The sequence below is a fragment of the Leptidea sinapis genome, chromosome 16 (assembly GCF_905404315.1).
Source record: "Leptidea sinapis chromosome 16, ilLepSina1.1, whole genome shotgun sequence".
Classification (NCBI taxonomy): Eukaryota; Metazoa; Arthropoda; class Insecta; order Lepidoptera; family Pieridae; genus Leptidea; species Leptidea sinapis.
The window spans coordinates 2370197-2395442 of NC_066280.1; the positions used below are offsets into that span (position 1 = coordinate 2370197).

Genomic DNA, 25246 nt, shown 5'->3' on the forward strand with positions numbered 1-25246 from the left:
CTTTAATTGTAACAGTATTTATGGCCAGTCTTTGTTAGAATTGACTTATTTTATATATTTTCAAAGTATTTTTCGATTTAAATGCAACCGTTGCGTTCAGTGCTGGTGGCTTAGTCACGGGTAAGATGGTTTAGAATGTGAATTTATTGATAATCTGACGCCTTTCTATGGAACGATTAAACATCTTTTTAGCTACGTCGTCGACGGCAAATGGCATAATTATTATTATATCTCATTTTTTATTTTAAATTTAATAAATACACTTTTAACTTATAGATATATCTTGCCAAACTTTAACAGTTACTTGGGAAGTTATTGCGCTTAAAAACATTTAATTATGTGTACATACTTTACCACTACCAACCTTTAAATAAACTTTATTAGAAGAAAGAAACGATTTACATAAGCTATCCTAAATTATCATGTATCATTGTTGAGTACCATTGAACAATAGTTAGTGAAAGTTATTTAATGCCATTCAACAGCTAATTTTTAATTTAGCTGCATTTTTTTAAGTTTAGAAACACTCCTCAGCCACGCTTTCCGTTGTATATTTATTATTACTATATAATAATTATCTTTAAGGCGACGTCACCAAATGGCCCAACGGAAGACCAGCTCTGGTTTTCAAACCAGCAAATATGCTGAGTTGGGACCACTTTGTGACGTTTAGATAATTTTTCTCAATTTTGTTTTATGTTTTATTGTACTATCGTCATGAATAAACTTTTCTTTCATCTTTCTTTCTTTCTTTCTTTTTATATGACCGGCACCACATATTCATTTACTTTTCCCGTAGTAATTTTTAACCTTTGGAACCATTAACTTTCCCTCCCTCACGCATCTGGAGCTATATGTATTTCTTAAAGGAACTTTCGTGTTATCTTTGAAATAAAAATTTATTGCTAATAGGTATTTGGTTTTTAAATCATTCATCATTTGAGTTTGTGTATCAGTTGATTCCGAGACACTTGGTCCTAGGGTAGTGGGTGTTTAAGCATCTCTATTGTGCTGGCAATTATTGTGATTTCGTTTCAGTCACCCATCCAAATTATGTGATACGACGTGGGTATTCTTAAAATAAGCGTGTACTACACTGAACTAAATTTCTTTATTTCATTAAAAAGAGCGCTGTAAAAGGATTCTGGGAGAGTCTCTTGCGCCACTTCTTCTCTCTCAGAGCGCCCTTTGTTTCCGTACTGCTAGTAGTATCTAGTATATTAGAGATGACATAAAAATAATTCCAAAGATATCAATTTTGAGAAAATAATTAATGCCTTTTATGCCTTGCCTTATTAAGAGATGGGCAGTACTTCTGCGGTTTCTCTGGTGTTACATAAGTATACGTATATAAATATATATATGTGAGCGGTACTGTGTACGGGTCATCTTATAGCAGATGACCCGTGCATTCCAAGTGGGAATGAATTTTATTTCGCCATGTTTTCCAGGCGATGCGACATACATAATATCTTCAAAAACGTGAATACCCAACTTTGCTACCGAAAATGGTCTTGTGTTACTTTAATTATGCGGTGATCACTTTACATCAGATAATTTAGTATGCAAGTTTCACTTTTAAATATAAGTATAAAAGCCTATCTATCATGAAAATGTTACCATTGGGAAAACCACAACACACTTCGGGTGTAACGAGACAACCGCATATGGAAGGTAACCGTATTCGGAGCTACTGGAATTTTAGCAAAAAAGTTCTTTAGTTGCAGAAAATGATTCATATATCAGTGGTCCAATTACAACCCCCCACTTTTAAGATATAGTAGTTTTACACAATGTGTACAGTTCGTTACTTGTAATGATTTTAAGTAGAGTTTCGTTATTTAAATATTGTTACTAATATATTCACAAGTGAAGGCTTACCAGTGGGAGGCTCTTTTACACAGGATGCCGGCTAGATTATGGGTACCACAACGGCGCCTATTTCTACCGTGAAGCAGTAATGTGCAAACATTATCGTGTTTCGGTCTGGAGGGCGCCGTAGCTAGTAAAATTACAGGGCAAAAGAGACTTAACATCTTATGTCTCAAGGTGACGAGCAGAATTGTAGTGCCACTCAGAATTTTTGGGTTTCATTACCATCAGCTGAACGCCCAGTTCATCTTGACGCTTATTTTCAAAAAAAAAAAACATTTACAAACATATTGTATTACAATAAGTAATTGATGTTAAATAATACCATCATAAAGGTCCAAAGTAGTAATGAACTGGTACCCTATGAATAGGAAACGAAATCGAGGCAGGCCTAATAAGAGATGGAGTAATGATATAGTAAAAACAGCAGGAAATATGTGGACAAGAATTGCAAGAGACAGGAACGAAAGAAATTAATGGAGTAGACTTTTACTAAGCTAGGCTAAAGGAAAAAGGCCTATATCGAAAATAATATATAATAATACTAACAAAATAAGTACTTCAATTAAAATAAAATAACTCATACTAATAAATACAATTTATAAGTAAATACCTAAATGTATACATGCAAGGAAATAAAGCTCTAAATAAATAATATACCCTTATATACTATTCTGTCATGGATTATTAAGGATGGATACATTATAATAAACTATCAATTCAGTGCATTATATGCCGTACCGAAAATACACAGAGCTGTTCATAATTGTAAATTGTAATAGATATTATTATTTAAATTGTTACTATCGAACAAATAAGCGACTATTGTTGAGTTATTATTGTTTGCCGTTATATTAAGTGAAACCATAACAATTAATGAATACGAAGCTAACATTTACGTGTAAGCACCTTTTTTAATAGAATTTAATTTTGAATTTGACACATTATATGATGAAGTAAAAACCCTCTATTTGTTTTTAAAAGCGCTACTGACGTCATAATTGTTAACTTGTTGCTGATCACTTATAATTGGATCATCGAAAGAAAACTGCGCTAGTATTTTGATAACCTTGGCATAATCTTCGGGCAGCGTAACGACGTGACCAGAGAAATCCGTACTATACGACAGCTCGAGCATGAATGTCTTAATTTTCGATAGTATGGCCGTATTTGTCGCACGTGCACGTGTTCTCGATTAATATTTTTTAACAATAATTTCACATCACAATGTAATGAAGTCATTATATATTTTATGAACAACTTTTAACTAAAATCAGCTCGTCGGTCCATCTTATGGGGATTCTTAGCAGCCCCTGCCCCTTTGCTTATGTGGCTGCTACCGCGGCCACCAGGAACGGGGCCCCAGGGGACTAGGAGCCGGAATCTTTCAGTGTCTGTCATGTTTTAATTTGTGAGGTTTTGCCATAATCGCCACATATTGGCAGGCAGGTTGGTGATGTGATGATGTGACAAATAACTCTATGGAACACTCCCCGTGATATATTTTATACTCTCTACAATGCTAAGGGATGGAGAGACCAGCTATCTTATTTGTATTTTTTTCTTCATAGATGGCGTGCACAGTACAATGGCGGGGGTTTCGCAAGGTGCTTTCTGGATGATCGTATCCATGTTTTTCTTCTGTGCAAGCTCTGCAGCCTTTATAGGTTACTTCCTCAAAAAAAGAAGGTTTGTTTTATATTTTTAACTAATAAAGTTTTAAAATTCTGGATCAACTAAAGAATAAAATGTACTATTATTGTCACAAATTAAGTAATTATTATTAACTACATGAACCCTTGAAGCTAAACTAGAACTGTGTTATTAATTAACGCGAAGTAAAGTTATTCCAAATATAAAACTTTTTGAGTGCTAAGTAAGTCATATCAAGTTTTAAGGATTTAATAAATAATAATGTACCAAGGTAACATAACAACATAGGTACAGCAATAGAGCGTGATAGAGCGCCGCATTTAACAGAATGATTAAGCAGGTATAGGTATATACTTTCAAAGCTATTCTGCATACTTGCCGAGCCTTTGCTGTGGTTTTTTGGTTTCATCGGTAGCAGATCTGTGACCTGTGTACTCGACGTCTGAGAAATTCTTACGGGTTATTGAAACTTTGTCTATTGCTCTCATGGTGTACATTCTAGAGGTTCCAATAACGAACTATGCAAGGTATTTCGTCGCCTTTTTCCATTGAAAATAAAGGTTGTTTTTCGATATTAAGTCAAAATAAAGTGAACAATATAAATAATTCAAACCATTTTTATCCTTGGAATGTGCTACATTCATTATATTGAACTATATCAACGGTAAAAAGCGTTTTAAATATCTCATAAAAAGTAATAAGAAATAAAGTATTCGTATCGTATATTGGATGCATGAACCCTTACAGGCTGTACAAGTGGGTTGTGTCTTAAGTATATTTTAATATAATATAAACTATTGGGTTGAGTTGATTTTTTAGGAAGAGTACTCCGAACAAGCAGCAGTCGGCGGCACTCCAGTTGAACGCAGGGGATGGACAATACGTCGTCGCTTACACGCTCAAACCTTCCAAACAACAGCAACCAGATATATTAAATCCACCAACAGGTAACTTATTTCCAATGTCATTCTAATTTATGTAAAGTGCTCTATTTTTCAAGTGAAAACTTCTTTAGCGGCGTTGAGCACTTTTCTTGGGATGAGTATAAAATTTTAAACTCGCGTCAGGACACGTGGCCTGATCGAAAATTCGTAAGGCAGTCGTTGAATTTGCAGATGAAAGATTTATACTTCTAATTATAGCTCAGCTACTTCAACATAAGGTTGAGTTAAGAGGTCGAGGGATTGAATCTCAGCCGTGAAATTGATTTTACAGTTTACTATGGATGAAAGTTGATTTTTGTGAGAGAATAACTTTTTATGTAAAATAATTGTAACAGTTCTGAAGTGTTAAATTTTTAATCTAAAGTAAATTGTCATTTATGTTTACGATAGCGCAATACATGAATATTGTCTTTAACTACAAAAATGTTAGTACTTTTAAATAAGCAATTAGTGCGGAATTATTCCCTAACCATTCCAAAATATTCAAAAATGCACAGTTTAATGTTCAAATTTTCATTTCTGCATTAATTGCACTTCCAGAGTGCAATACATATTTTTTTTACTGTTGAACATCACTGATTTGTCATATGGTTTGAACTCTTATTAAGACATAACTCGGATAAAAGCCTATTTCGTTGTCAAGGTATTAGTAATAATTGTTACAACACTTTTTTCTTAGGAAAGCAAAGACGTATATCTTAAAATTGCATAAAATATTTTTACGTATAATTACTTGTAGTGTCCAGTAGACGAGCGTTTCAATACAAATTAAATACTTAATAAATTTTTTGTGAAAAAGAAAATGTACATGGAGTGCTTAATAGCATGTTTTCCAGTTCGTAACTTGGGTTTATATGTGTAGTAAATTGAGTAATGCACATTTTAATGTTGTAGTAATGGAAACACTAAAAAGCCAATCGTACATCATTGCTTTGTACAGCCACGAAGTCTTACAACTAATGCGGTTCTTACACTTGACTGAATTTAGTCATCTAAATTCAGAACCAAAATTAGAAACACATAAGCTTAGCTTAAGCTTAAGCTTCTGATCACACTGTCCTATTTTGTTACTTACATGTCGTACACGAGGATAGCTCTAGACCAAAAAATTGGCCTTGCCTAGCCCTGGTAAAGAAAAGGAAGAACATGAGTGAAAGAGAATATTAATTACTGCGCGGAAAGTTAGCAAACATGAATATAGTGGGTGTTTTAGAACCAGCAGACTTTAGAAATTATTAAGGAAAGGATTCGAGATCGTTTAACAAATTATTAAATCTTGTGACACCGCTTATTAAAAAGCAAGTTACTATCCCACGTGACAGTAAGTGCAAAACAAAGATTGGTCGTAACACTAAGATTTATTGCAACAGGAAATTCATATCAAGATTTAAAATTCAATTCTTTAATATCCCAGCCCCTAATTTTTTTATACGGGTACACAAAACAAGACTTAAATACATCCTGCACGCACGAAGACCCACGTGCGACTGAAATCAGTACTAACTAAATGCGATTACACCTTCCGGAATTCGTTTCTAATTAGGCTTCTAAATGATTTAGTCAGTCAGAAAACACACTTGCTTCTGAATTTAGGATGCAAGCTTGCTGAATGCGATTATTCTTTTCTAAAGTCAGTAATTAAGAATTAAGACGACTAAATTCAGTCAGGTGTAATAAGCCTGTAAGCAAGAAAACAGAATGTCAGAGTGACGCATGGACACTTATACTTCTACGTTCAAATCACAGATAGAACCAGAAAGTACTTACTCGTTACAACATTTATTTCAAAACTTTATAATGTTTCCAGCATTTTAATTTATGATAGCAACTGCACAATTTTCAACGATTGAATTTACAAAGCTGTTCTTAAACGAATCAAAGACATCCTACATACGAAATCTCCTATGGATTCTTAAAGTGAATAAGTATGAAAACACGTAAGTTTCCGCATTGGGATCTGAAACTCTAAACATGGAATAAACTCACGTGAAACAGTCCCAGAGGCTTCGCAATATTTTCCTAGAGAAAGATTAACTTGCGGTGTTTGCTGTTTATAAAATATTTATAAATATTTCTAGTACTCTATCTTTAGGTATTTTAGTAGAGCTATAAACCTTCAATTATTGCGGTCTTATATCGTCCATACAACGTGTTACAAAATACCCCGTAAAAAAAATTTGTCGACCCTAGTATACTGTCATGTCAGGGAACCAGATTATTAAACAGAAAGGCCTACGTACCTTTTTTACCTAATAATTGTCTACTTTAATAGGTTTTCTATTTTTTTCATTAATGTTTGCTACGACCTGTTATGTGAAGGACAGAGCGTATTTCTCCGTTTGCCGAGATGGAACAGCGTATTGGATCGGTTTTCGCATCAATAACACCGACGATGGCGCGTAATGCCACACAAGCCATATCCAGACGAGCGAGGTTGTGTATTGAGCAAGGCGGAGCACACTATGAGTCGTTTCTGACTGCTTAGGGTGTTTAGGTTTACTTAGATTAGATCTTTTGCCTTTTCCTTCGTGGCTTATTTACTCTTTAATTTTACTGAAATATGGTTTGCATATCAGTGAAATTTTTTTTTTTTTGGGGTTTGTTATAAGGACCCATTTAACCTCCTTTCGGCTTTACGTGGAGTTTAGTTGTCTGTTGCCAATTGTCTAAAAACATTTTCAGTGGAATAAATTAAAATGATTTACGCTGTGAACGTGTCCTGGTTGTGACATTTGCCATTTGTTTATGAAAAAAAAATTAATTTTGAGAAAAATTCGAGTTAATGAATTCCGTCTATTTGCATCGTATATAATATATTATGTCTAGATAGATTCTCTACTTGTTAGGCAACTCATGACAACAGGCCAGGTTTATTACTTTGGTGTTCATGACAGCTACGTCTTCAGATACGCGCGATACGTCAGACATGTTAATTTACAGTGCGTGTGTTTGCTGAAAATAGAGGCTTACAGTTCACTGCTATTTTTTTTCTATTTGTTAGCAGCTGTCACAGTCTATCTACACGTATGAATGATCTAAGATTTGCATGTTTATTATAATTGTTATTCTGAAATAAAATATTTACGTTATTTTTGTATCGAAAAGATGATGCTAACGAAAAAAGGTAAAATTATGATATTGTGCAAGAAATAGCAACTCTTACACATTTAAATATTATGTGGATATTTACTGGCCTAGATTCTAATGCCCGACATTAAAATCTAGGGCCTGTATTGGTATTTTTGTAATAATTTAGATGCCTAAAGAAAACCTGTATCATTTTCGGTATTTGATCTACACAAAATGTGACTGACATGAAATATTATAATAATTCTTTGCATGTAAAATCACTAGAACACGTTCGTCGGCTTGTATATTACATAAAATAATTGTTATGGCAAAAAAGAACACATAAAACAAATGAAAAATGATCAAACAAACTTTTGTGGAGTGCGTTTAAAAATGGACAAAATATTAAAAATGTTCTAGATGCCTGTCCTCGAAACGGGAGTGGAGTGGATGCTGTCAAAAATGGGACTCTTCACATGAATGATGAGTGGGCTAGTGAGCGAAGTTCCAACTCACAGGAACAACGAAATGTGAGTATATTTTTTATTATTATTTTGTTATTCAATATAGACAGTGATCCATTTATTTGTCCACGTATTCACGAAGATTACGTTTTACAGTACGAATTTAGGTTTAAATTGTAATGGGTACTGTTGACATCTATGATTTTAATTCTCAACTTATAAATTAATTCGTAAAAATGAGTTATAAGCCAGCGTGGGGGTTATTTATTTTATTATTCAAATTATCTTATTTAAATATATTTCACAATAAGCTTTTTACCGAATATCTATTTCGGTTTATGAGTTTCAGTTCGATGAAAGACAGACAAACGTACAGCGTGTCTTTAGTAGGTTACCTTTATTTACTCTTTTTGAATTCTTCCTAAAAATTATTCTCATCAAAAATTCTGCGAAAGAAAGAAAGATTATTTATTTACTTAGGTCGAAATAATACATGAACGTTTAGTTCCAGATTTTACCACTATTTTGGAAAAGTTGAATTTTAATGAGAAGAAGTCGCAAGAAACTCATTATCACTCTTTTAAATCTATATTTACAGCTTCAGCATTCTACATAATATTTTATACAACGAATGTTAAGTGATTAACCATAATTATTCACTACTACTATTACTACTTGTCTAAGTGAAAATAAAAGAAAAAAGAAATGAATAATCATAAAAATTTGAGTGTCAAAAGAGTAACGAGTATGGTAGATATCATCATCAGATCAATACAATGTAAATAAGTAAAGGTATTATGCTAGCAATTATTTATTTAAACTTAAATAAAACTTACAACTTAAATTGGTATATTATTAATATAACAATAAAAATCCTCGAAGACAGGACCTAGCAGGCACCACAAGCAGTATCCGTACCCGAGCATGACGCGTAGACTAGCAATCACTTCCCTCGAACATATCTTAGGGAAGGTAACAACCTGCCCCACGACTCCACCACGAGCAGTCATTAAACTACAAAAATAACATAACGTTATTACTAATTTAACGACTAAATTAACATAAAGTAATTAGCAATTGCTAAAATAACATAAAGTAATTAGTAATTACAAATGTAACTACAAAATTAACATAAAGTTTTTAGTAATGACTAATGTAACTACTAAATTAGCATTTAGTAATTAATGGTTACTAATGTAACTACTAAATTAACTTTAAGTAATTAGTAATTACTAATGTAAGTACTAAATTAACATAAATTAATTAGTAATTGCTAATTTTACTACTAAATTAATATAAAGTAATAAGTAAGTGCTAATTTAACTTGTAAATAATATATAGTAATTAATATTTATTTCATTAGTCGCTGTCATCTCCGAAAAGTACATCGAGCAGAGCCTTCAGCACAGCGACATTAAGCAGACGGGAGCATCTCATAGCTGAAGAGATTCCCGGACCAGAGAGTTGTGTATAGACCTAGAAGTAGTTCAAAAAAAATGTATAGATATTGTATGTAATGACTGTGAAAATTGTGATAAAATGTTGTAAATAATAATAAAATTGATGAATATATTATTTAAAACTATTATGGAGTTTCTGTTTCTTCACCATAATCACTTATAATTATTAAGATTAGTAATAACGTGTTTTTTTTATATAAAAGGCGGCAAACAGGTAAGAGGCACCCGTGATGGGAAATGCTGAGGTAAGCGCCCATGGTTCATCCAAGGGTCACAAGTTACGTTGCCGGGCCTCAATATGAGTATGCTCTAAGTTATCAACCCGAACAAATCCTCTGAGCACTCCCGTGATATATCCGGGAAATGCAGATTACGAGAAAAAAATCTAAAAATTTTAACCGACTTCAAAAAAGGAGGAGGTTCTCAATTCGTCGGTATGTTCTTTTTTTATGTTTGATACCTCAATACTTTCGACTGGGTGAACCGATTTTGATAATTCTTTTTTTATTTGAAAGCTGGTACTTCCCGTGTGATCCTATTGTATTTGATCCAGATCTGATAATGGCATCCATGAGAAAACCATAAAAGTCTTAAATTTGCTATACATACGTGTACAAAGTGGATGATAAATTTATGAATAACTCAATATCGATCCAAAGGTTTAGTAAGAAGATAGTTTAGTAAGAGTTTAGTTAGGTTCTGATTACGGAATCCATGGCAAGTTAACGGAACTCTTCAATTAAGCACTTACGTTCATTGCTGCATTGAAAATAATTGCGTATTTTTATACAATCTAGTTACGATTATTGTAATTTTTGAAGTCAGTGTCATCCAAGATAGGCTTGTAACTACATATATAGTTATAGGTGAGATGTGCTTCAGTCGTGAGGAGGCGAGAGGCGAGATCAGGTCGTGGTGGAAGGACACCGATTCCAAAAATTACAATAATCGTAACTAGAATTAGATTGTATAAAAATACGCAATTATTTTTATACTCTTTAGTGCATATTATATCTATTTTTTTAGAATAGTGTTTATGAAGTCGGTTGTTTTTTTGTTAAAAATTTTTTTATTCATAATTACGATTTAAGAACTTTATTTCTCAGAAGAATATTACAATATTCACTCATAGCGAAAATATATTAATTTATAATTACTGTGTAATATTATATGAGCCGTGAGTATATAGCAATATTAATATATCGATTTTAATTTGTTTAAATATAAATATTAACAATAAACTAGTAAACATACACTAGATGAAACCCAAACAAATAACTATGTAAATTATAATCTAAAGAACATTCATTAATAAGTTATCTACACTCTACTAAAGAATATCAACTTAAGACATAATATAATAATATAAAAACTTTAGTGAATTACGCGACCAAGCGGCGCAATTTGTAAATATTAGTAAATTAAACAAATATAAAAAATAAATTAAACAGAATATTCATATCAATCTTCAAATTCGGAGTTAAAGGAAAGGTGTGTTCTATTATCGTTCGTGACGGGCATATCCAGACTGCACTCTTTTATGCGATTTGTAGGGCAAACAAACCAGCTGCATGTTACCTTATACCAGGGGATTCACAGGAGCTTTGGCAATTTTGAAGGTAGGTGATCTTGTTAAGCTGTTTAAAGGTAAAGTCAAATTCACCTTGAACTACAGTACTACAACCGTAGAAGGAAGTCTATTCCACAGTTTTTTGTACGATAAATTCAAATTATTGTATTCAAAATAGGATTTAAAATCACTTATTAAACGTCAAAAACTACCATTCAAAATAGACTGTCTCAGAACTGAGAGGAAAGGGCGCAACGAAACTCAGCGGGCTTTTTTTTCATAAAAATATGGATTGCAATGTAATATCGTACAATAAACATTTAGATACAATTAAAGAGCCTGAGGGTGTCCGCTCCATGCCATCGCAGCCTGTGGTATCATTATGAATATCATTTATCTTAAAATAACCTTTCCCACATAAACGTTTTTTAACAATTCTTTTAAATTTTGTAACACATCTGTTTTGAAAATTTTCTGGGATCTTATGTAAAAACATATACGTTGCCCAATAAAAGACTTACTAACTCGACTTAAAAGTAGGATTAGGCATAACAATTTTATGTTTGTTTCTCGTGTTAACATTATAATTGTCACAATTTTTTGCAAATTCCTTAATGTGCTTATGAACATATAGAAAATTATGGAGATGCAATAGTCAAAATGTTTATTTTTTTAAATTTTACTCTTAAATGATTCTTTAGGACCTAAGTTATCAATAGCGCGAATAGCCCTCTTCTGCAGCACAAAGATGGTATAAAAAAGTTTAATAAGAACGCAATGACGTGGTTAATGACATTAAGATTAGGTAGCGGCAATAAGGTTAAAAAATGTTCAGAACACGCCCCGTTATAAATAAACCGAATTTATGACAGGGATTGATTAGCTATGAAGTAACTTCTGTACGTATGAAGCCAAGCGATAGAACCAGCGAACAGGATCTTTGTCAGTTATAGTTAGACGACTATTCTACTCGAGGTCTTGTCGTGGTCTTTCATACAAACGCTTGAACATTTCAACGCATCTTTCTTAAAAAAAACTTGTACTAATAGGTATCTTGTGCAACGTATCCTGGTTTCTATCAAATACAAATTTCACAAATCATCACCCTCCAAATATCTACTTTATTCCACAAATTTTACCGATAGGTTAAGTTAAGTTTTTGAAACCACACCTGTATGTATGTTTGTTTGTAACCGTCTCTGGGCGCGATTTTGACCCACTATAAACGGCCTGATTTCAATACATTAATTTTATGAAATTATTCAAATTTTCAATTTGCAATATCAGGTTTTTGTTAATTTATATAAATTTCAACTATCGTTCCTATAGGGCTGGAATTGACGTTAATTAAAAAAAAAATAGTGTATATCTGAAAATAATAGTGTGAAAAAACATTAAAAGGTTTATATATAAACAAAACTGAAAAATAGGAAATATATTCTTAACTTCTATTAATTAAAATAAAATTTCACCACAATATATTGTCATAATTATGTACACACTAGCCGTTCCCGCCCGCTTCGCTGGGCGAATTTTAAAAGGAATTAAATTAAATTTTATTAATTTTATTACAAATACAATAGTAACCATAAATCATCTAGGATAAATTTCGCATCGAATGGTGGGAGTTTTATATCGATACGATCAGTGGCTTAGGCGTGAGTGAGCCTCATACAATGATCATTTTCATTATACACATAGATTACGATATGTAAATTATGTAGAAAATATTATTTAATAAGCACAGTTACCGAATACCTGAAGCATCCACCCCGAGCAGTATCGCTTCTTTAAATTATGTACATAGTCGTATTATACTATTTTTTTTTATGATAATAAGGGACGAGACGAGCAGGACATTCAGCTGATGGTAATTGAAACGCCATGCCCATTACAATGCAGTGCCGCTCAGGATTCTCAAAAAGCCCAAAAATTCTAAGCGGCACTACAATTGCGCTCGTCACCTTGAGACATAAGATGTTAAGCCTCATTTGCCCAGTAACTTCACTAGCTACGGCGCCCTTCAGACCAAAAGACAGTAATGCTTACACATTACTGCTTCACGGCAGAAATAGGCGCCGTTGTGGTACCCATAATCTAGCCGGCTTCCTGTGCAAAGGAGCCTCCCACTGGTATACTTTTATACTTTACATAATATGTATAAATGATATATAGCAATGTGTTTTTGGTTAACAAATTAATATTATGTTCTCTTTATAGAACAAGTTGAGAAATTTAAAGATGCAGTCCATGTACAAAAAAAGATGTAAATAAAAAATACTGTACGTAGAATATACCTTTTAATTTATAGAAGCGACAATAATTCTCGTCTCTAATGTCGTTGTCACATTAATTAAATTTTACTAAACCTCACGAGAAAACTGCTTACGAGCGCTATTCTGAATTGCATCTACACACGAGCTAAACAACCTCAGGGATTCCCAGGAGCGAAATGAAGTGCCAACGTAATAGTACGTTGTGCTGGTTAACCAATTAAAGGTGCTTTCTACCTCATTTTCTATTACACACCAAGTAGCAAAGTGGTTATTAGCTTCCTAACTATACGCCGGGTGCACCAGGTTTCTTGTTTATTTTACGATCCTGAAGGCTGCATGAATATGGTTATTTGCTCCAGTGTTTCTCATGTTTAACAGCGGCAAGCGTGTGTCTAATATCTACAGATCGCAGCTACGAATAAAGTAAATATTAATATTTTGTGTTCTATAAGAATATGGTCTACTGTTAAATTGAAATGTGTTACATTTCAATTTAAATTTCATTTTGGGTTGCAAGACTTAGAACATTTAGTAGTAGTACTTTGTAAGGATTACTTAAGAAATGGATATTGTTTGATATGACACTTTCTTATTGACGTATGGGAGAAATCATATAGTAATGCTGAAAAAAAAAGTGTGTGTGTACTTATGTATATGCTAGAAGTTATATTTCTTTGGCCTAACGAAGCAAAAATATTTAAAATGATTTATTCCACGTGCTATTCTACGTTTTTAGAAAGAACAATTTTGTAAAAGTCTTGCAAAGATGGCTTTTATAATCAATTATTAAATAATGAATACGGCTGTATGGGCTTGAATCCTTTGCCTGTCCTAATAATCGACGAAGAAACCAAAAAAATATCGAATGACGCAATCGTCGGATAGTTTTAGGAACAAACTTCAACCTGTTATTTTTGCGTTACAGTGATGAGTGAATGAGTTACGCGCGCATCTTAAAAGTTCACTCTCATAATGTGAAAATCGCCAAAATTTCCGACGCCATCTTGTGTCACATTTTCTGTCACTTTGGCACCACCGTCACGGTGCCATTCGTATTTACTTAAATTGAGGAGAGTGAAAGTAAGAGGTTACTTCTAAGTATTTTAAAAAACCATCACGTGGTTGTGTTTTTGGTATTATTTTTATGTTAACCTGACTTCTGATTGTAAGTATTAGTAAATTAACAATCATTTAATAACACGACCATCAATTTAGCAGATATAAATAAAGTTTTAAGGTAATGAAAAATAAATAAATATAAGAATACTTAATGTATAGAAAGAAAATTTAAATTTAATTTATTTATAAAATATAAGTAATATATTTTTTTCACTTCGGAAGTACATTAAAATATACACACACTTTTTTAGATAAATAAGAGCTATTAGAAAGACACTTATAAGTAATGGTAATAAATAAGGGACTACACTGATTATTTCATTAAAAACGGCAAAAATAAAGAAGATTCAATATTTAAGGAGTTCGTGTTTTAATGTAGTATTGTAGAGTTCGTTCTGTATATCGGTGATGTATTAACTTCTTTATATTTTTATGATTTAACTGAACTTATAAGAGCAATTGTATAGTACGCTTTCGAAACTTACAGCTTCGTGGTCCTAATTATATCTGAAGAATACAAATGATTTAAGTTTTCTTTAGTGTTAATTCCACTAATATTTGTTTTTAAAACAATTCGACACGTGTTTCACCACTACACAAGGCATCCTCAGGACGTGTTGTCTCGCCAAAAATCTGGGACGAGACTCGGCACGAGACTCTGAGTCCCGTGCCAGCTTTGCCTGACGTGCCTGAGGATGCCTCGTGTAGAGGCGAAACACGTAGTTATGTATGTAGTTACAAACCTATCTTGGATGATACCGACTTCAAAAATAACAATAATCGTAACTAGAATTAGATTAAATAATTAGATTGTATAAAAATATGCAAATATTTTTATACTTTTAGTGCATATTACATCCATTGTCTTGGAATAGTGTTTTCGAAGTCAGATGTTTTGTTGATAATTCTTTTTTTGTATTTAAGCATCAAAAATCAATTTTCAATTAAAAATATACAAAAACTTCTCACCAGCCGCAAGGCAAACATTGAAAACTTCACCATCAAACGAATCATTCGTCTATGATATTAACATTGATTGAAAAAACAGCGCCCCGTTGAAAAAGGTTATTTCACCGCCAATTTCAGTTTATGTCTCCTCTTAATGGACACATTTTTTATTTTGACAGATATTCTATATTACGGTAAAATATGCTATCATCATTCTTAACGAGATCATTTATTAAGCCTAAGTTGACAAAACAATGCATAGAGACTTCGTTCATGTCAACTAAAGCAAGATTGAAGTATAATTATTTGATAAATCGGCTGTTTTTTTTTATTACAAACTCTTACCTCATATTTTTAGCACCACTGGTATTTTTAGAAATAAAAATTTCTTTAGCGGCGTTCAGCACTTTTCTCGGAACGGGTATTAAATTTTAAACTCACGTCAGGACACGTGACCTGATCGGAAATTCGTAATACTATCGTTGAAATTATGGATATAAGTTCATTTTTCTGGCCAATAAACTTTTTAAGGTAAAAGTTTTTAAATTTATTATGATAAAGGCATATTAAAGTTAAATTGTAAGAAATCAAGTCAATTGACAATCTATTATCTAATATATAAAATTCTCGTGTCATGGTGTTAAACTTTGAACTCCTCCGAAACGGCTTGACCGATTCTCATGAAATTATGAATGCATATTGGGTAGGTCTGAGAATCGGACAACATCTATTTTTCATCCCCCTAAATGTTAAAGGTGGTCCGGTCCACACGAATTTTGTTTTTATTTTTTTTATTATGAGTCAGCATTAAAAAATACATACAACTTCAAATTTTCACCCATCTACGATCAACAGTTACTTTTGTATCGCGATTTTAAATACGGCATTACAACGTTTGCTGGGTCAGCTAGTCTTACTATAATATCACAATTGAAATTGTTATATCACGGCTTTGATAATATACCTACGACATAGATATTAGGTATAATAATAATTCATTCATTCAATTAAATAATAACTGAAATAAATCTAGCTAAGAATATAAAATTTAGGGATATAATATATTAACATGTATAGTATTTAAGTAATACAAGAACATATCTTTAGTTTAAGTGGGATTTAAGCTCCCAAACATTTCTTTTCACGAAACATCTAGAATGAGCATGGAATTCCCAAGTGTGTGCTCGTTTACCTCATAATTTTTCATTGAGCTTGAGAGTCGACGGAAAAGCCTCCAATTAAGTTTCTCTTTACCGTTTGCTCCGGGAAAAAGGGAAGAAAAATGAACAACTGTGGAAATGTATACGTCAGGATTCATGAGGGTCGTGTCTCTTTGTATCGCTTGTGAAATCCAGTATATAAGGAACATGCAATCTATGGCAGTATGTTACTTATTTACTTTGCTTAACGTTTGGCCGATTGTTAATAATGTCATGTCGTCAATAAACACATTTTTTTGCGCTTACATTGCAAACCCTGGCTGAACAAGAACGATCAAAATAAATACGATGTAAAATACACTAAGACACAATAACCATTTTTTATCCTTTACTTTTTACCATAAATAATGGCTCATTTTCGAAGCGATTTTACTAAACCTTATCCAATTAAGTACCGAAAATACATTGTGCACTTAATATAGATCAATATGGCTCTATACATTAAGTAATTTAAATGAACATTTTCGAAGATATTGCTGATTTAAATGCAGGGACTTAGCGGTTGCTGTGGTACCGGACGGAAAAGCATTAGAATGAGTATCATCATAGTATAAAATATCTTTAAAATTACGCAATGAATTTTGATGTTTTTTTCAAACAGATAGAGTGATTCAAGAGGAAGGTCTATATATTATTATGTAATACATGCTTAATATAGTATAGACACACTGATAAATTTAGAATTTTCTAATTTGATGTCGTTAAAAAAACACATTTTTTGCGCGTTTACAATGACAAACGCTGGCTGAAGGCTACGAGAAAGTTAAAAACAATGTACTACAGTATTGTACACCGTAAAAAGGTCTACAAAAAAGTCTGCGAAAGTATATGTCGGTTTCTGAAAGGTAATCGACAATGACCATACTTTATTCTTTACTTTTTACGAGAAATAATGACTTATTTATGAAGCATTTTTAAGCAATGCAGCATTAATCCTTATCGAATTAAGTACCTGAAACACATTGTGCATTTAAAATTAATAATTATGGCTAATACATCGTGTAATTTAAATGAATATTTTTTCAAAGAAATTACACTACCGTACTTAAGTACCGGACGGAAAAGCATTAGAATGAGTATCATCGAGTTTATTAAGTATTGCAGTCAACGAAATTTATTTATGTATGTTATAGTCGTTTATTATTAGGACATAAATAACGGGATCATTTGGAAATTACATTATAATTTTTGACAGAAAAAAGTCTTCCAGACAGATAGTTTTAAATACATTTATCCAAATTGCAAGCAGCAAAGTCGAGAAAGTAAAAATCTTTATAGGAAGCCTTAGTAAAACCATAATGTTGTTTGTTGTTAACATTTAACTCACGACTAAGCTGTGGTGTAAACGAAACATAATTTTATTGGAATTCCTACAATAAATTCACTCACCTACAAAAGCCCGTAAAATTCGGTGGGTTGATTGAGTCAGTACTTTTATTGTTTCGGGCCGTGAATCAATGGTGAATGTTTGAGTAATAAAAACATTTTACGATTGTTTTCACGGGGGAATTTGTGGGCCGTGAAATACTCTTCCACAGTCATTTTCTTCTAAAGATCCCGATCGTTCTATAGTGACACACTAAAAATACTTTACGATACTTTATTTTAATGGTCGCCTTTTTAGAATCTCTCGCATCTGGGCTCTTAAGCTAAATCATGTGTTCCACTTTCATAATAATTCTCGGAAAGCTTTGCTTAATTTGATGGAGAATAATCTTCTTATGTATGCAACTTTATTCAGCTATCCATGCATTTATTTAGCAGCTTCAAGTTTAATTTCCAGGAATGGTTTTCTAGAGGGTTTATTTACTTATGCGGGCCACTAGTTCGTTATGGACTATTTTCTTTAGGTTATGCTTACTGTAGAAAGGGTACTTGGAAATATAAAATACACAAATTATTATTTTTTAATTTATTTATCTAGTCGTAGAAATTTGTGAAGAAAAGAGTCTGACTATCGTAAGTTTAATGGAACGAGTATCAGGTTCAAATATTATGTTGTCAATGATGATTAATAATTTAACATTTATATTTATTGAGTTTTTTTATTATTATTTCCTTACATACACAATACATTATGTTTGTGCGTGATGGTATTGTAATGCGTAACATGTAAAAGTATTTTGTGGTACTATTTTGTTGAAATAATAGCTATGAGCACAGCCTTTAGCGGCGAAAGCTTTCTCAAGTACATTCCATTCTTTGAGATCGCCAAACACAGTACCATCATTGTGAATAATTTCATATCAGTTAACTTAACTTGTCAAATCTATCCCAACACTTGTTTGTTATTTGTTCTATCTACTTTCGTTCTTCATCCCTCTTTATGAAAGAGCCAATGGGCCACTAGATGGGAAGCGATTAACTCTACCCGTTCTCTCTTGCAACAGTAGAGGAATCGCGTGAAGGCATACCCTGGTTCTATCGACCTGGAAACACAGTAAGGAGGAAATCGTGTATATGTGCAACTTTGATATCAGGTGGCATAAACAGTTCTACGAAACAATTCCTGTAGTATCCTACCCATGGGCGGCTACTTTGCACAGGATGCCGGCTATGGATCTGCGTTTCGGTTTGAAGGGCTAGTGAAAGTACATGGCAAATGTGACTCAAAAGATCGAAGCATACATAGGAACAGACATAAAAGGCATTTATTTTCTCAAAAATGATTCGTTTAGAATTCTTTTTGATGTCATTTCTAATATACTAAGATTCTACTACCGCTTCGGAAACAAATGGCGCTCTGAGAGAGAAGCAGCGGCACTGAAGAACCTCTCCCAGCATTCGTTTATTGCGCTCTTTTTAATGATATATACAATAATGTACTGTCATTGCTGTTGCTATGAAATAATCACAATCTAGACCCACGCTGTCGGATCACTTAGATATTCAGCTGTGGAGTAGTAGGATTTACGGCAGAAACATTTTTTAATACAACATTTGAATTTATTTATAGAAAATGCCTGAACAATGGCTGGGACTTTAGTATAAAAGTGTATACATTAAAGTATTATTATTATGTATCTTATGAAGTCTACTAGAATTAGTAACAAGCAATCCCTTATTTCTAGTGTAATAATAATAAAAATCACCATTAAGAGCAAAAAGGTAACGACTTTGTGGTTACTATGAAGTGATACTGTAAAACAACTGTTTTATTCTGATATACATCAGCCAAGCGACCACAAATCCTTTAATGTATCACTTTGCTTACAACGAACCAGTGATTAAGTTAATTCAGTGGTGGTCATTCATCATATACCCGGCCAATAATCCCGCTCAATTTAATTGCTACGAAATAAGCTGCAATTTGTACGGCCAATTGTGGACATCCAATGTTTTCGCATTACGAATATCCTATTATGTCGTGTCTTTGAAAGCATATTGTATTTGTTTTATGAAATGACATCACTTTTATGGGTGTTGTAATTTATAACTGTTTCAGACATAAATGTTCTAATTTAGTATTTTTTTATGTCTTTAATGCAAGCGAACAAGACTGATACGCTCTGCCTATTACAATACAGTGCCGCTCTGGATTCTTGAATAATCAAAAAATTCTGAGCAGCACATTGCGCTCGTCACCTTGAGACAAGATGTTAAGTCTCATTTGCACAGTAATTTCACTAGCTATGGAGCCCTTCAAACCTGAATTCCTTAGAGAAGAATGAACAAGAAAGTCTAAGGTTGCTCTGTTCAATACAGATTAGATATTACAAGTTCTTATTTTTAATGCTGTTCACAAATAAAATTTTATGAACGATACGGGATTCGAACCCACGACCTCCGGCATACCGTGCCGGTGCTCTAACCAACTGAGCTAACCGTTCGAGTACCGCCTTGTTATAAAATTCTGTTTGCTTTGTTCAACTCTCAGGCTGTGACTTCATCTACATGACTTCATACATAAATTTTGTTTTTCAAATTTTATTTGTATATTAATCCTAGAAGTGAGGATTAGCACTTTAAAAAACATAACATATTGTTTAGAATAATTTAATGCAATTTACAAATCATTTCAATTACAATATATGCAAAGTACATATAAAGTAATAATAATATCAACTATATTATAAGCTGCTATATCTACTTTTTACTACATTATTATCTAAATAAAATAAACTTACATAAATAAATAATAAACTTATATAAATAACTTAAACTTACCGGAGATAAATCACACCATATTTTTTTTGCATCGTTAACGTATTATTTGAGCAATATTTTATATCACACTTAGACTTGGTGATTGACACACGACTAAGGAGAAAAGTGTGCTTACGTTGTCTTTAAGCACACTTTTGCCGTTCTGCTTTCAGACTGCCAATGATATGGCCATGTGTAAATAGAACGTGATTGACAATATCTATATATATATAAATGAATTGCTGTTCGTTAGTCTCGCTAAAACTCGAGAACAGCTAGACCGATTTAGAAAATTTAGGCCTTGAATTATTTGTGGAAGTCCAGAGAAGGTTTAAAAGGTGAATAAATAGGAAAATGCTCGGAATTAAATAAAAACAACAAATTTGTTTTTCCTTTGATGTGTCCATACATAATTTCTATGAGAGAATTTATTGACGCACGGTTTGACAGTTCTGCTGTGAAACAATTTCATAACGACAGCAGGGAGCATATTTTACGAAGTAATTCTTGATGTTATGATATATTATTGGCAAATTCATAAAAAACATTATTTTATTTAATATATACAGAACAACGTCTGTCGGGTTAGCTTGTCTATATTATTATAGAATTTTATAATTAAAGAAAAATTCATTAAACCTAGATAGCTAACGTTCGTCAAAACGACGAACAGTGAATAAATATATCGCCATATCTTTTTAAACGTCACACGCACCTACATTCGGTGTCGAACCAACTCAATCCGAGCCAAGCTTCGTCGAAAGGTGGTCGTGATTTGGTGGTAAGTTGTATAGTTTTTGAAATACCTAGTACTTAGTCGTCATTTTGACGAATGGTTAGCTTTTGTGTTACTTTTAGTGATTATTATTTGTGGTGACTTTTCTTATTGTGTTTTAGTTATTGCGTTTACAGTGACCAAGCAAAATGGTTACTTGCTCTCCTCTTGTGATGTAGAAGGAACTATCAATTTGTCGTCCAAAAAGCCTAACATAATAGATTTCTACAATGCTACAAAAGGAGGCGTGGTTACTTTTGACCAAATGTGTTCGAACATGTCGTGTAACCGCAAAACCAATTGATGGCCGATGTGTTTATTTTACAAAATGTTGGATATATCGGCTATCAATTCATATACATTATTTATTGCCACAACACTATAGTGTCTGGAGGTAAACCACTACTCCGCAGAAAGTTTATGAAGCTGTTGCATGAAAAGCTAAACGAACCGTGGCTAAAACGTCGGCTGGAAATATCAACGATGCCGCTAAGACTGAAAGAAATTATAAGAGAAGTGTTCGGCACGAGTTTTGAGGAAACTGCTAAATTCCGAAGTCAAGACCAAATCCCACCAGGTTCAGAAACTCAAGTAGTTCCAGAACGTGCCACAATATCAAAAAGAAACAGCTGCAGCTTATATTCAAACAAAAAAAGGCCCATGACTAAAAATTATTGTCATAGCTGCAAAGTTCCTATTTGTGGTGAACATAAAGTGGATTTCTGTGCAAATTGCGCAAAAATACTTAAATTTAATTATTATTACTACTACTTTCGTATGATCTCTTTTCTAAACTTGAATTATACTTTAGTTTTTATGAATAAAAGTTTATATATTTGTTCATATAACGTTAAGTGCCTTTTTCTGATCTCTTGAAACTATATGCTATTAAGATTTGTTATTTTGTACTTTAAACTTTGATAAGCATTATTTTTTGATTTAAATATACTTAATATATTTCGTACAAATATTTAATAATTAATTAACGCATACAATGAAATAGTTGCTAATATTTAAATATGTATTTTAAAAGTGTTCGTCAAAAAGTCGAATAGTTAGCTTCTCAGTCACATCTAGTAACGTTAGCTATCTAGGGTTAAATTGGTCATATTTTCAGTAGGTTAAGCCGTCAACATTGAATTGGTGACATTTTGATATGATTATCCATAACAAGTTGTCACAACAAACAATAAAGTTACAAATAAAAAAAAAATATATAAAATGCTGCACAATGTTGAACAGTGACCGGCGTCCAAGGAGCGATGATAAATCTTCATTTGCCTTGTTCGCACATCCGACCCGCCCCACCCAATTAGTTAACCCCCATCTGACATTACGTACTTGCTCGGATTTCCGCTTCGGTCACCTATATCCATTTTCTGTTAGCTGAATTGGACAGGTTGCAAGTAAGGAACAAAATTAAAGAAACTAATAAAGTGAGTATGCTTCAGGTGGAGATTTACAACTTTAATATAACCAGCAAAAGGCATAACGTTTCCAGATATTTGTAGCATATTGAACTGAAGATTGGGTGGTATTTCGCTACTTTTCTGTCTAAGTTAAAATAATAAAGTTTTAGTTTTTACTATGAAATATAATATGTATATATATATATAAACAAATTTTGGTGATCTTAACAAGATCGTCGGATCGTCGGAGCGGATGAGGGCAGCGCAGGACCGATCGTCGTGGAAATCTTTGGGGGAGGCCTTTGTCCAGCAGTGGACGTCTTCTGATGATGAATGAATGATTGTATGAAAAAGGATTCCTTTATTACTTTGAGAGTTTAACAAACAGGTTCCGTTAATATCAGCACTAAGCTAAAGTTAGTAGTTAGTAATAATAAGTATGTAATAATTAATAATAGTCACAGCAGCAACTGTGAATGTTGTGTACATCTGATATTGGTACTCGCATCAGTAATGTAATTTCCTAGATAGTGTTATATGTAATTGTTATATGTGTATACTGTAGATGTACCTTTAAGAATAAATAAATAAGCTAAAAAACCTTTAAAAAGAAGGAAACTAAGACCATTCTACTAATATCATACTTAGTGTATGGGAGTGTTTAATATTAAAAGTATTAGATACTTCTCGTTTGATTTTAAAAGCTATTGATGTAATTTTTATATCTGATTCTTGAAAATGAATCACAGGAGCCTTGCCGGTATTTTATGCAAGTTTACCCACTTTTACTGCTTTTGTATTGCCAACCCACATATCATTGATTTTATTATTATAATTAATTTAGTATAATAATTATACTCGAAAGAAATATGGCTTTTGAAGTGATAAGTTTTAACAGTAGGATAAACCGTTTAGTAACGTAACGCATTACATTACCAGTCTGTCTGTCTTCCCTTTCTCTCATGCAACGGCAGCGGTAGGCAGGCTCCTCCTCTCTCACTCTAACCAATTGTACTCGTATAGTTTTAAATAATAATGATACTACTAATTTTCATACACATAATATTCAAGAATTGTAACTAAGAATAATATATATCTTAATAGTTGACCCAGCAAACGTTGTATTGTATATAAAGTAATAAGAAAATTAATAATTAAAATTTTTGGGGTATAAAAATAGATGACGACCGATTCTCAGACTATACATATTTAGGTTATATAGTTATTTTATAATTATCTAGGTTAATCATTTACGGGTATTACGGATGTCATCTGGAAATAGCTGTTATATTTCTGAATGTTGGCCAATAAGTGATTAATATCATTTGGAAAGAAAGATATATAAAAATCTATTTAGTTATTATTTTAAAATTATTCTTTCAATCTGATTTCTGAACGACGGGGACTCATCAAAGGAAAAACAGAATTTTTGTTTATATTAATTTATTCCGAGACTTTTCATAGTTATTCACCTTTTAAACCTTCCTTGGGCTTCCACAAATAATTCAAGACCAAAATAAACCAAATCGGTACAGCCTTTCTCGACTTTTAGCGAGACTAACGAACAGCAATTCATTTATATATATATATATAGATTTAATCACTTAAAGATTTTATTAATTAATAACCATTCCTTACATTACCATATTAATTAATACAAATAAATTTTAAGTTAAACAATTTCAATATTAAATAGTTCAACTTAGTTTAGCTTAAGTTATCACTGCTGTTGGGCGTCTCGAAACACACACCTTTTTTTACTTACCTTTTCATTATTTTTCCCGAAATATCGAATTAAAATGACGACGGACATTAAAAATACTTTTAAGGTAAACTTGTTATTTTGCCGAAATCCATTATCATCTAAAAATATATCATTCCATTTGTATTGACTATTTTAGTTAATTAAATTGCATTTATTTTTAAGACGTATTAAAAAAAACTAATATAAGTTTATTTATTGAAGTAACATCAACATACAAAAAAGAATTCTTGAAAACTGTGATTGACGCAGGATGATGACCACATTGCACTTTTTCGACTTGTGAAGCTTCTTTGGACGTATGAGACTTAGTTTTTTTTTAATGGAAAAGGAGGACAAACGAGAGTGGGGGCACCTGATGTTAAGTGATCACCGCCGCCCACATTCTCTTGTAACAAAAGAGGAGTCACAGTATGCTTGTCGTATTGTGCATCAAATGTGAAAATTATTTCATCAATGAAAAAGATTTTATTGTACTTTTCACCCAAATCTTGGGGCAGCAAGAATTTTAAACGAACCTTTTTTAGTTGTAGCGATAAATATAAGGTATGCCTGTATA

At 32.5% G+C, this 25246-nt stretch overlaps 1 protein-coding gene and 1 non-coding gene across 2 annotated transcripts in view; one reads left to right on the forward strand and one right to left on the reverse strand.

Moving 5' to 3' along the window:
• Positions 1 to 9534, forward strand: part of LOC126968591 (hemicentin-2-like) — a 217764-nt gene extending 208230 nt beyond the window's left edge. Inside the window, exons 15-18 of the mRNA XM_050813600.1 lie at positions 3444 to 3561; positions 4345 to 4472; positions 7959 to 8068; positions 9366 to 9534. Of these exons, the coding sequence (XP_050669557.1) occupies positions 3444 to 3561; positions 4345 to 4472; positions 7959 to 8068; positions 9366 to 9476 (467 nt within the window). The 3' untranslated portion in view covers positions 9477 to 9534. The remainder of the gene's footprint in view (positions 1 to 3443; positions 3562 to 4344; positions 4473 to 7958; positions 8069 to 9365) is intronic.
• A 10817-nt stretch (positions 9535 to 20351) lies between these two features.
• Trnat-ggu (transfer RNA threonine (anticodon GGU)) lies at positions 20352 to 20425 on the reverse strand. The gene has a single exon. It is a non-coding gene; the product is annotated as a tRNA-Thr (tRNA).
• Between the last annotated feature and the right edge of the window lie 4821 nt (positions 20426 to 25246).